This window comes from Corylus avellana, chromosome ca7 (assembly GCF_901000735.1).
Source record: "Corylus avellana chromosome ca7, CavTom2PMs-1.0".
NCBI classification, from domain to species: domain Eukaryota; kingdom Viridiplantae; phylum Streptophyta; class Magnoliopsida; order Fagales; family Betulaceae; genus Corylus; species Corylus avellana.
This window is the reverse complement of record NC_081547.1, coordinates 16,921,090-16,934,506: the sequence shown is the minus strand read 5'-3', so window position 1 is coordinate 16,934,506 and position 13,417 is coordinate 16,921,090. Positions and strand designations below refer to the sequence as shown.

Below are 13,417 nucleotides of genomic sequence, written 5' to 3'. Positions count from 1 at the left end.
ATATTTGATTACATACCTAAAACTTGTTGAAAACGAGAATTTTTTTACAAAAATAAGGTTGAACGATTTAATTATCTTTTTTAAAAATCAAAATAAAAAATAATAGTTTCTAGCATCTCTCTCTCTCTCTCTCTCTCTCTCTTATAATATAAAAATATTGTGTTATGTCCAAGTGATTTTTTTTTTTTATACGTCGTGCATTTGTCGTTTATGCTATAATCCCAACACCGACGAAGCCCAGTAGAGTTCTTTGCAAGCTAAAGCCCAAGGTCTCTTCCTTTAAGAACTGACTTGGAAACCCCATTAGAGTGTGTGGTGTAATGCTTAGTGGGCACTTTGTAATAGAATAGGCTTGGCAGTTGGCACCCCTGAAAGAGTGCTTGGTGCACGAAAAGACTAAGGAAGAGTGGTAACTGGTAAGGGGGCTATGACCATCGTCACTTTGTAAGGGAGTTGCTTGGCACCCCTGAGCGAGTGATTGGAGCCGACAAATACCGAGAGAGTACTAGGCATCCAACGAAGCCCAAAAGTGTACTTTGTCGGTTAAAAGACCAACTTCACTTCCTAATGAAATTGGCTTGGCACCCTCAAGAGTGTCTGGTGCCTCATAAAAACCAAAAGAGTGCTCAAAAACCCGGGAGAATGCTAGGGGACTTAAGACCAACATCACTTTGTAAGTAAGGGAACTCTTGGCACCCTGAGAGAGTGCATGGTGCCCAAAGAAAATGGACAAAGTACCCATATACCAGGGAGAGCGCTCGGCATTTGATGAAGCCCAAAAGAGTGCTCAGCAGGCTAAGACCATATGAAATCGGCACCTAAGAAAAGTTTTTTTAAAAAAATTATCAACTTACTTTCGGCTTTGTGACTAAGCATTAATTAACCCATGGGAAAACATGGGTTAGTTAATCCCCTCTTAATGTAGTTACTTTTGTTGCTTATCTTTTGTTCTTTTTGTTGTTTCATTTTTCTATCTTTCTGCTAATACGTAGTACCCATTCTTTATTCTTTGTTCTTTAGATCACTCAGCGTCCAGTACATTTAGTACCCAGTAAAAAAACACAAGCATCAAAGTGTGTATCCAAGCTCTAAAGCCTTCCAGCAATATACTGCTCTTTAAGATCCCGTAATGCTTGTCGAATTGAATCCTCATCCTGGTTGGAATACTTCAAAGATATCAGTCGTTGAGCAACATAGTAAGCCATCTGGATTGGGTGATTCTGCAGGTACTTTCCTTCCATCCTCTTCATTTCCTAGAAAGTAAAAATCATTTTAACAGGTCATGAAGAAGATGATGCAGGAGAATCAGTAGCTATGTTGTTAAATACTGAATTAATAGCAGTGGAATATAGTGACATAAAAGATTAGAACAAAAATGACAAGAATCATACATAATATTTGATGAATTGTTTGGGAATAAGATTAGTACAAGAATGAAAAGATTTAGATATAATATTTGAAAGTTTATTTCTTTGTTTACACGAATTTTATGGTCTCCAAGTTTAGGAATATTTTTATATTTTTATATTTTATTTTTCTCTGAGCAAAATGCTCGGATAATACTCAAAACCTAACCTATATAAAGGCATCTAGTATGTGTTGTTTTTCAATTCAGTTTTGGAGGGATTTCAATTTCAATCACTTTTAACAAAGCTAAAACATGTAAATATGCTTTAAAAACCATTTGAGTGGAACGCTAAGAAGAAGGTTCCTCAGAGTCCTTTAAAGCCAATATTAACCAAATATTTCCATACTTGACTGAAAAATATGAGCAACTTTGCATATAAGTATTTTTCTTTCGATACATGCAGCACGCACCAAAACATCCTGTGATTTAGACTAAACATTCAGTGTGCTTGAGCCCTAGACCCTGGACCCGTGAATCCGTGACCCCAGGACCCCAATTTTGGCACCGATATAATTACTATGTTATGATAATAAGTAATATGGGATATTGTACATCGACATTATCTATTTCCGTTAAGTGTTCGAGTGTGTAACACTATGGTGCAATATGTTTATGGCAATAGGTTTCTATTTCTCAAGTCTAGTTATTGTAAGAGTTTATCTCCAAGTCTAGGTGTAAACAAAGAGTTTATCTTCAACTAGGAGTTATCTCCAAAGAGTTGTAGGAGTTTATCTCCAATTCTATGTCGTCGTAATTTTTTTATTTAAAGGGGTGAGTGATAAATAAAACCAAGCAGAAAATTATCCTCAAACCTTGTGTTTGTCAAAAGGTCTAGGTTCTCTTTACAAATCTAAAGATTTAGGTTCCCTCACAACCTATAGTATTGCCAAGATGAGGCCTTGTTAGTGATGAGGAGGAGGAGGAATAAGAAAATTCAAACATATAGCCTAACCTCGTTGCAAAGGAAAATATGACAAAGGAGGAGATGAAAAAAAAATATATCTGGGCAAATTCGTCATATGAAGATGGTAAGAGGCAAACTAGCCTCTGAGCTTCCACTTTGATAACCCCCTTAGTTATTATTATCCCAATTTAGTCCCTCGAGTTGTGAGGGTTGGTGGTCTAGAGTTAATATAAAGCATTACAGTAGTAACTTTAATATGCATTAGGGCCTCGACATCTAATGTATGTTTTGAGTTTTGTGGCATTTATATTATTACTCACCATTCCCGCCATCCTGGATGTGATGCTTGTGGCTGTTTCAATCACTGAGCTCGGTAAACCTGCCACTTCTGCTAACAATAGGCCATAGTGTGGTACATGTCTTGGACCATCCTTCAGTTGAAACTGAGTAAGTAAATCAGATTCTCAGCTAGGAACAGAAAAGGGCTAAAAGTGAAAAGTTTAGAGAAAATTCTGATATCCTACCTGGATCTCATCCAAAAAAAAAAAAAAAAAAAGATATCCTACCTTGAAATCTAGGCGGTTGTTTCTTATGTCAACATGAAAGTGAAGAATTTTCACATTTGGATAGATGGGTGCTAATTCTGACAGATTCTCCATATGAGTAGCAAATATAATATACCTGAAGAACATCAAGAAAGACAGTACTTTAATGCAAATGTGAACAAATGCACATGGATGAGATAATAGCGCATCACTTTTACAAATATTAAGGCTGAACACATTCTCGTCAGCAGCAATTCACCTGCCATAATTACTGGAATCTGTTTATTTTGGAAAATTAATGTTTCCCTTGTATTTAATAAAAATTAGTCTCTGTTTACGTCAGGCAAGTACATGTTATTTTTAAAAATGTAATAGTTTGTTAAATATTCCATGTCAGATAGAGTAGCCATTTGAGGTTTGATTGCGTAAACTGCATTTTAGCCATTTTATTGGCATAAACTTACATGCTTCTAATTTTTTTTATTCATAAAAAACATAATAATTGGTAAACAGGAAAAGAGTTTACGCTTTCAGAGATGACAGATATTCGCAGCAGCTCCATGCAATTGCAAAACCATCAGAGGAAGACGTAGCCCTCCCTAGCTCATCCATAATAATCAGACTCCTATATCCAATAAAACAGACGTATACATAAATTATTACACATCCAAGGGTTAATAAACATTGTATAATATATTACCTTTCGGAGACATTTTGCATTACAAAAGCTGTCTCTTTCATCTCTGTCATGAACTGTAACACTCATATACAATAAAAACATGATCTTTCACTCTTATAAATATATTATATTCAACTAAGTCAGATGGTATATATACCGTACTGGAGTTCGATTCTAGATTATCCACTGTACCCATCCTTGTAAATATACGATCGACTACCCTTAAAGTTGAGAAGCATGCGGGAACATAGCAACCAATTTGCGCAAGAATAACTATAAGACACACTTGTTGAAGATAAGTGCTCTTTCCACTCCTGAAGGAAACAATATATGAACAAAATTATGCAAAATATATCCATGCGCTGTGGAAGTTTAGCGAAAGAGATTAATCTAAGACAAAGGACTGCATGCAGAAGAAATGTATAAGACAAAAATCTCTATGGTTTACACAGATTTGACGTTCAAGAGATTACCTACTTTTTGATGATAAAAGTACATATTCACCTCCCTTATAAGTACAGTTATCTGTGCATCGTATATGTTTAGGATACACAAAATATATTTGCAATAAAGGATCAAATGTATTCAAGACTGTAGATCTCATAGGGGAGATGTGGAGAGCTTAGAATATAGAGAGATGAAGCTCTCTCATGGTCTTTCACACTCATCTTTCTGTCCCCCTCCCACTGGCTTCTCTTCTAGCTCTACTACTACACACCAAGGAAGACCAAAAGAAACAAGTAGAAGAAGAAAGGCGGTTTGCTCTTGTTTTTAGCTTGAAATCAAGCTGGCCCTTTCAAATTCAGTGTTATCTTGAAATCAAGCCGGGCTTGGGTTCAATTATTTAGAGCCGGTAGGTGGCTGGAAGTGTTCTTGCCTGAGGGGTTTTCATGTAGGTTGGTGCTGATCCATTGATTCAGGTGGTAGAAACAAGTGGAAATGTTAGGCTACTGGAACCCGTTGATTACAAGAAGAAAGTGTAAGTACTGGAAGGAAGGGCATGGCTGACCTGGTAGCAGATAAGAGTAATGTGGTGGGGGATGATAAGGGTTTGCAGAAGCTGGCTGTAGACCTATGGTGGATAAAGGTAGATATCAGCGATTGGTTAGCCTGTCTTATGGGTTAGCCTGTCTCACATCCATACCGACATTGCATATGTTGTTAGTGTAGTAAGTCAATTTATGCAACAATATAACTGATTCACAAATATAAATACTTATCGTATAAAAAAAAGACTGTAAACTTCATAATTCATAACCACGTCTTCCAAAAATTGATGCCAAGTAATATATAACTGTTCATTTGATGCAAATCTCTAGGACTTCTTAAATCTTTTTGAGCTAAAATATTCCATGTCGCAAATTTTAAGGGTACATATCTAAAGACAAGCAAGTTTTTGGGGGCATTTTTTAGGTAATTTTTATTTCATTCACCTGATTAATCTTGTTTCTTATACAAAAGTAGCAGCTACCTGAATGTAGGTAATTGATGGTTATTTGGTGCTGCTGGTGATTAATCTCATAGATTATGCACGCATAAGTACCCCATCCTAGGATTCAAAACTACATCTGCATTGTTGAAAATCATGTGTTCTACCAGTAACTAATCGAACATGTGTTCTAGGGTTGCGCCCCTCTGCGCTTTTCAATGAATCACTTATTTATCAACAAAAAAAAAAAAACTAATCGAACAAAGCTACATTTTTCTTTTTTCTTTTCTCTCTGATATTTTCCTAATTTTTTCCAAACAGTAAAAGAAAATGAAAAGATAGAAATATATTCTCAAGGAAAAGACAATGCATTAAAAACTTCAATCTACATGCAAGGAACAACTTCAATGGGAACTTTTTTCTTACATGTTTGGCCCCATGACAATCACCATATTTGATGCTTCTGAGAGAAAGAGATTGTTGGGCTACAAAACAAAAAAGTTCAACTCCAGAGGTACTACAGAATATTTGGGAAAAAAAAAAAAAAAAAAAAAAAATAGGGGACAGAAAGTGACCTACATAAGAAAGAATCTGATACAAGAAATCAAACTATCGAGAATGGGAAAATGGGAAAATGAAAAAATACATACGACAATGTCATTGTGTATGCTTTCCAGGATGGGGTGCCTTCCAGCATCAATTGCCATTGGGCCATTATCTGACAGAAGTGTGACACGTTTAAGCATATCCTGTATTTCACTTCCAAGATTCACCAGAGAATATGGCCAGAACATACAAAATCACATACCCGTAAATTCTGGTCTGGTATATCGATCAACAGGCTTAGTGGATATTGTATGAGCAAATGAATTGACAATCATATCCAAAAGGCATAAGACCTCCGCAAGCAGAGTGAGCACAGAGACATCCTCCCGTATGGCATCCAAAAGTGCTGAATGTCATACCATAAAGTAAATTTATGTCCATAAAGCATAATAACACTTTTAACCAAGGCCATAATGAACTTAAGAAAGAAAGGTGCACGTCTAAGGATTTTGTTTGATCATTTACCCAAATCTTCAACGATTTTACATGTATAAAAATGCCAAGAGTAATATATATATCCCAAGTTTCAAAGATAAATGGAATTCAAGAATTGGCATTGAATAGCACTAAACTTTTGTTGGTATCCACAGTGCATACATGAGATACTAATGGCATTACCATAAGTGTTAGAACAAAACTACATTTTACTATATAGTGACATAAAATAAGAGAAATAACAAACAAATCGAGTTTATGCATTTTTAAACGAATGCATTAGGTTGGTTGGTTGGTGTAGTCGGTCAATGATATCTGTGGAAGTTGGTACCATCTACAGTGGCCATAGACAAGTGACGAGGTGGTTTGGTGATTTAGGTGAGTGGGCCTCGATGGATATTCCGTGGTTGTGATTAGTTGTGGTTCTTTTCGTCATCGTCACAATGGTCGCCAGCACAGTCTGAGTGACACCGGTGACTTTCTGGTGGCTTTCGAAGACAAAGTCTGTTAAGTTAGGAGTGCTCCCCGTCTCCTATCCAGGATAAGGTTATTCCAAACTCAAGTCAAGATAAGGCTATCCGCACTTTAGCTCGGGCATGGTCCACAGCCCAAACTGAGAATGGGTTAGGCCAATTCAGCCCAACTCCATGTCAGGTCGAAACCTTTCCTATATCGGGCAACCCGGTTCATCAGCCCGGCCAACTTCGATTTTCTAGTTTTGGTCACCACCCGGTGTGGTTCATCGTATTTATGCCAGTCCAATCCAGTTCAATCCATTTATCGACCAGTTCGGGAAGGTTGATTCACTTTACCATCGGTTCAGGCCGGTTTAGGCCTGTTCAATTCATTTTGCAGCCGGTTCCGGTCAGTTTTTGTCTATTTCATTTGAATCTGACAAGGTTTGAGTAGTTTTTAGCCAGTACAGGTCTACTTAAGCCAGTTTCTGTTCATTTTACGCACTTTCTTGGTTGTTTTGCTTCGGTTTGGGGCTGTTTCTTATGAGTTATGGCCTATTCCAACAATGTCAGTGGTTCTTTGGCTGGTTATTGTAGCTATTTGGCATTGTTCAACACTACCAACACATTATGGCCACTAAATCAGATTTAATCACTTTAGCTTCTATAGGTAATGCTCCTATGACATCGGTGAAACTAAATGGAAAAACTATGTTTAATGTTGCAATCGGTGGAGGTATTCTAGAAAGGGAAAGGTCTGTATCATCATTTGCAATCAGGGAAACCTTCGAACTCTAGCTCCCTGAGTCTTTGAAACCAGGAATACAATCAAATTATATCTCTTATATTGAACAGTATTGAGCCTCACTTTGGATCCTCATTTATCTATCTTCCTACTGCCAAGGATATCAGGGATTATCTCAAACATATCTACTCTAGCACTGAGAATATTACTCAGATTTATAAGGTGTAAACAATATTTTGGGCTTGAGTAAGGTGTTGTGGACGAGGATCACAATCAGGTTGTGGCCATCTGTAAGGAGAGGAACATGAATCAGCTGCTATTTTTCTTCTTTCAAATTCTTGTATGTACTCTCTTCTCTCTCATCCACTCCCTGCCTGAGTGTAGGCACGTGGGTGGCGAGTGAGAGCTGCTTGGTATTAGTTTTAGGCTGGTTGGTCAGTGTCATGGCTGCTTCAAGAAGGTGGTCTGTGGAGTCTAAAGATTTTGAATTGTTGATTAAGGGAGGGGCTTCAGGGGTGAGGATTTTTGAAAGAAACAACAGGAAATAAAGGTCTATTTTCATGCAGAAGGATGAGTTAGCGTAGCTGGTGCGCACAGTGGAGGAGTTGGTGGCAGTGGAAACTTCTGAGGTCTTTTGGGATCAATCTAAAGCAGGGTATCCACAAATAATTGCGTAGAAATGTTCTAATAGGCATGGGCACTTTTTGACGGTAGAAGAATTTGATGGAAGGAATAGGTGTGGCTCGATCCTTATTCCAAAAGGACGTTATGGTCAAGGAAGCAAACGTTTTATCTTGGAAGTGCGTTTGGCAAAGTCATCTCTTTGTGAGGTCCGAGAGGTCAGGGAGGGCAAGAAGGATAAGGTGGGGACGGGAAGGAGGAGTTATGTGGAGGTGTTGGGGTTGTCGGTGCAACCGGCGAAGGAATGCTTTAACTCTTTTCCAAAGCTGATAGCCAGGGTGCCAAGGTGGCTGAAAGAGACCTTTGAAGAGATGGACAAGCAAGCCCAAGATTCTAACAAACAAGTGGTAGGCTCAAAGAAGACCCATGCTCCAGTGAGGACTCTTGGTGGTCGCGCGGTGGTTCCAACGAAGACCCATACTCCTGTTGAGGCGGGAGCGTGCAACCCGAAGGATGGGGGAATTTCGGGGGATTATTGTAGGGCTCCGGCAAGTAGTTTCCAACCTCCGGTGAGCAGCCTGCACCCTACGGCAAGGTTGTCAGCATCAAACCTAGGTTCTGAGCAATTGAAGGGACGGGAGGGGGCTGGCAGTTACGCTGAGTAGTCCCTCTTTAGCGTAAAACTCGAGCTCATCAACGCTAGGGAGATGTTGAGAAGGCTAAAAGGAGAGCTTGATGTGGGATTGGAAAGGCTAAACACGGTGATTAAAAATTTGGAGTTTAGGAGTGATAAAACCAAGTTTGGTGTGGCCCAGTCCAAGAATACTATGAACGGGGCTTTTGTTGGGCGGCCCAAGTTGGATCGTGGTAAGTCTTCTCAGCCTATCAAGACTTATTTTAGGAAGAATACTGTATGGCCCAACTCGGACTTTGGTACTGGTCCTGGCCCTGTCCGTAAGGTCCTGGTCATTCAAGACTCTTTTGCTGTGGAGACTGTGGCGAGGCCCTTGGAGAAAGGGGAAGGCTCGCGTGCAGGTCTGAAGCCGATAAATGAGCCTGATTTTTTGGCAGGCAGTCCCACTGCTCCGATGTGCGCCACTGATACTCCTGAGCTATCTGCCTCTAGGTTGCTGCTCTCTGCCAGGGCTCCCTATGTTCTCCATTCCCTGCCGATCGCATCTGCGTCTCTATAGCAGAGGCGCCGACGAAGGTTGCGTCGCCTGGAAAGGGGCCGGAGATGGTTGTTCGGACGAGGGTTGGTTATCTGGGCGATGGTTTGAAGTTGGGGTCTTCTGTTGCGCCGCCGAAGGTTGCGTCGCTTGAAAAGGGGGCCGGTGATGGAGATTCTGTTGAGGGATGGTTTTCTGGGTGACGTTTCGACATTGCGTTTCACTGTTTAGGCGATTTCGTTGATGGGATTGTGCGATTCTGCCTTGGGTCTTCTGATAAAGGCACAGAATGTTCCATTCACTTCTGACGATTTTTCTGATCCAGTGTTCGGTCTTGCTGATCAGTATCGTCCGACTAGTGGTTTGTGCGGTTTTGTCCTAGGTATTTTGGGTAAGGAGCCTGGCACTTGGGTGATGCCGGTCCATTTAGGGTCTGTTGCCAGTGATTGTGCGGAGTCTGAGAGGGAAGAGAACTTGGGCTCGGTCTTGCTGATCAACCTCTTGTGTGGTTCTGATCTGGGTATTCTAGCTAAGGAGCCTGGTACTTGTGCGACGCCGGTTGTAAATTTGGGTGGAGCTCTCCCTAAAGAAGAGGATTCCTTTTCTTAGGAGTCGTTCGTTCCGAATTCCTTAGTTGAGGAACCGTTGGTGGTGCAGGAGAGGGTGTTTATAACAAAGGCTTGCAAAGAAGTTGGCCTCTCTTGCGATGGAGAAGAATGGAAGTTTGAGGAGACCATAGGGCTTCTTATTGCTGACAACAAGGACAATGAAATGGAAAGGGGAGAGGGAACACCTACAGTTAAAAAAGGTATGAGAGAGCTCAATAACTTGCAGTCTTCTGTTAATTATATGGAGAATTCTCTGAGGGACAGGAATAAGGGGAGGGTCAATTGAGTTAAATTATGAAGCTCAAGATTCTTACTTGGAATGTGAGAGGTTTAAATGAGGGATAAGAGGTTGAGGGTTAGAAATCTTCTCAGAAGTTGGAAGGCAGATTTAGTTTGTTTTCAAAAGACGAAGATAGACTTTATTTCGTTCAGCTTTGTGAGGAGTTTATGGGGCTGCTCGTATGTGGAGTGGTGCTATGTTCCTTCAATTAGGGCTTCGGGTGGTATTTTGCTCATGTGGAACAAGAGGGTTGTTGCTAAGGTAGATGTTGCTTTGGGGAGATATGTGGCGGCCTGCTCCTTCAAAAATGTTGATGATGGTCTTGTTTGGGCTTTTGCGGGGGTGTATGGGCCTAATAGAATCAATCCCAGGCGTCTTCTTTGGGAGGAGCTAGCAGGGGTAATGAGTTGTTGGGATATGCCTTGGTGCATGGGTGGGGATTTCAATGTCACTCTTTATCCTAGTGAAAGGTCGAGGGGTGCTCATTCTCGGTCTGCAATGAGGGATTTTGGTGATTTCATTTCAGAGCAGGGCCTTATGGACCTCCCCTTAGTTGGGGGGATCTCAACTTGGTCTAATAATCGTTCTTGGTCTAGGCTTGATAGCTATCTCGTTTCTCTGGATTGGGAAGCTCATAATCCGAACTTGCGACAAAAGAGGATGCTTCGGGTATGCTCCGATCATGCTCCTATTATTCTGGACTGTAACTTATCTCCGGGAGGCAAAAGACCTTTCAAATTTGAGAATATGTGGCTCTGAAGTGGGACATTAAAAGATGGAATGTTCAAGAGTTTGGCAATGTGGGCGCAGGTATTAAGGCGCGTATGGATGATCTCAAAGCTCTAGATGGGGTGGAGGAAGAGCGAGGCTTATCTACTGAAGAGATTGAGAGGAAAAGGTTGCTTGCTAGAGAGTAAGAATCCTCTCTCTTACAAGAAGAAATTAGATGGAGGCAAAAATCTAGGATCCATTGGTTGAAAGAGGGTGATAAGTATACGAAATTTTTCCATCGGATCGCTAATGCTAACAGAAGACAGAATTCTATTGAGTCTCTGAATATTAATGGCACTACTACTTCTGATCAAGAGGCTATTAGTAATCATATTACCCATTTTTACGAGTCGCTCTTTACAGAGACTCTCAGTTGGAGACCAAGGTTGGATAATCTTCATTTCGACATGTTGGATGTTGATGAGGCCTCCAGCCTGGAAGCTCCTTTCGAGGAAAAGAAGGTGTGGGAGGTGGTTAAAAGACTGGACAGGGACAAGGCTCCAGGCCCGGACGGCTTTTCTATGGCTTTTTTCCAGGACTGTTGGGATGTGATCAAGTTGGACATTATGGCTGTTTTTGCGGAGTTCCATGATCGAGGTAAATTTGAAAAAAGTCTTAATGCTACGTTATTTCTCTTATTCCGAAGACTCATGGTGCTACCGATATGAAGGACTTTCGTCCGATTAGCCTTGTGGGGGGGGGACCTATAAGATTATTGTTAAGGTTTTAGCCAATAGAATGAGGAGAGTTATGGATCGGGTCATCTGCAATCTGTAGAATGCCTTCGTCAAAGGTAGACAAATCTTGGATTCGGTTCTTATTGCCAATGAATGCCTGGACAGCCAAATCAAATATGGGGAACCCGGCCTTTTATGTAAGTTGGACATGGAAAAGGCTTATGATCATATGAACTGGAAATTTTTACTCTACTTGTTAAGAAGGTGCGGTTTTGGTGAGAAATGGTGCTCCTGGATTGAGCATTATATCTCGTCTCTGTACGGTTCTCGGTTTTGATTAATGGTTCTTCTTCCGGTTTCTTTGAGAGCTCGCGTGGGGTGAGACAAGGCGACCCTCTTTCGCCCTTCTTGTTTATCATGGTCATGAAGGCGTTCAACATGATGATTAATGCTTCTATTTATAGGGGGTTCATCAATGGTTTCTATGTGGGAGCTAGAGAGTTTGACCGGGTAATTGTATCTCACCTTCTTTTTGCTAATAATACGCTAGTTTTTTGTGGGGCTGTTCCTGACCAAATTAGATTTATTAAAGCCCCCCTTCTTATTGGCTTCGAGGCTGTTTCTGGGTTAAAAGTAAATCAGGCCAAATCTGTTTTGGTCCCTGTTGGAGGTACGGATTTTGCGGGTGATTTGACTGGTATTCTAGGATGTGGAACTAGTTCGTTGCCTTTGAAGTATTTGGGTCTTCCATTGGGGGCCTTGTTCAAGCTTTTGGCTATTTGGGAAGACATTTTGAAGAAGATTGCTAGAAGGTTGGCCCTTTGGAAACGTTTGTATTTGTCCAAGGGGGCTAGGCTCACTCTCATCAAGAGCACCTTATCCAATCTCCCTACCTATTTTCTATCTCTTTTCCTATCCCTGCTACTATGGCGAATTGCATTGAGAAGCTTCAACGGGATTTTTTATGGGGAGGGCTCAATGATGAGTCCAAGTTCCACTTGGTCAGTTGGCACGAGGTTTGCTCTCCGATTTCTGAGGGTGGTTTAGGGATCCGGAGTTTGCGTTTGTTTAATCAAGCTCTTTTGGGGAAATGGTTGTGGAGATTTGCTCATGAGGAAGAGGCTTGGTGGAGAAGAATCTTGGTGGTGAAATATGGTGTGTTTTGGGACGGTTGGAGTTTTAAAGATCCCCATGGTACGCATGGGGTGAGGTTATGGAAATACATTTGCAGGGGTTGGAGGTCGTTTCAATGTCACTTTAGATTGTCGAGTAATCTTGAGGACCTTGTTCACTTCTTTTTGTATACGCTTTTCACTTGGACTGCAGGCTGGCTTGCACCCAAATACATTGCATTATTCGGTATCTGAAGAAAGCCCTAGTTCTTGGGATACTATATATAAACCGAATGGACATTTTAGGATAAAAGGTTTTACTCATGCAAATTCAGCAAGTTCTCCTTCAAATAGACGATCTACTACAGGATATTGTACTTCGGTAATAATCTTGTAACTAGGAAGAGTAAGAAACAGACAATGGTAGCGCAATCTAGTGTTGAAGCAGAGTACAAGGCAATGGCTCATAATACTAGTGAGTTGACATGGTTACAACATTTTCTTTAGCATATTGAGTTCTCAACTCCTACTCCTATCACTTTATTTTGTGATAACCAAGATGCTTTACGTATTACATCCAACCCAGTTTTTCATGAAAGGACCAAACATATTGAGGTCGATTGTCATTTCATCTAAAGACAAAATACTCAATGGAGATATATTTACAACATTCATGAAATCTGCAGAAAAGTTAGATGATATGTTTACAAAATCTTTGTATCGTAACCGGTTAGAGTTTATTGTTCCAAGCTGAGTTTATATATATATATATTCCAACTTGAGAAGTGTTAGAAGAGTGTTAGAAGAGTTTATTAGGGTTTGGGGGTATTTTGGTAAATGCCATATTTCTCAAAGCTTATATAATAAGATGTGTGAGGTTGGCTATATCAGTTGCACTAGCCTCCTCTCTCTCTAATATTTTTTGTGCAAACTTCTCAATAGCTCTAAAAGGTTGAAAGCTCTGTTGATATTG

General features: G+C 40.4%; 1 protein-coding gene across 1 annotated transcript in view; it reads right to left on the bottom strand.

Annotated features, from left to right (window-relative positions):
* Positions 1-975: 975 nt before the first annotated feature.
* LOC132186683 (DNA mismatch repair protein MSH4) overlaps positions 976-13,417 on the bottom strand; it is a 44,180-nt gene continuing 31,738 nt past the window's right edge. Inside the window, exons 16-24 of the mRNA XM_059600689.1 lie at positions 5,774-5,917; positions 5,616-5,683; positions 5,392-5,450; positions 3,694-3,850; positions 3,558-3,610; positions 3,384-3,482; positions 2,879-2,993; positions 2,633-2,755; positions 976-1,253 (exon numbers count right to left, since the gene is read on the bottom strand). Of these exons, the coding sequence (XP_059456672.1) occupies positions 1,089-1,253; positions 2,633-2,755; positions 2,879-2,993; positions 3,384-3,482; positions 3,558-3,610; positions 3,694-3,850; positions 5,392-5,450; positions 5,616-5,683; positions 5,774-5,917 (983 nt within the window). The 3' untranslated portion in view covers positions 976-1,088. The remainder of the gene's footprint in view (positions 1,254-2,632; positions 2,756-2,878; positions 2,994-3,383; positions 3,483-3,557; positions 3,611-3,693; positions 3,851-5,391; positions 5,451-5,615; positions 5,684-5,773; positions 5,918-13,417) is intronic.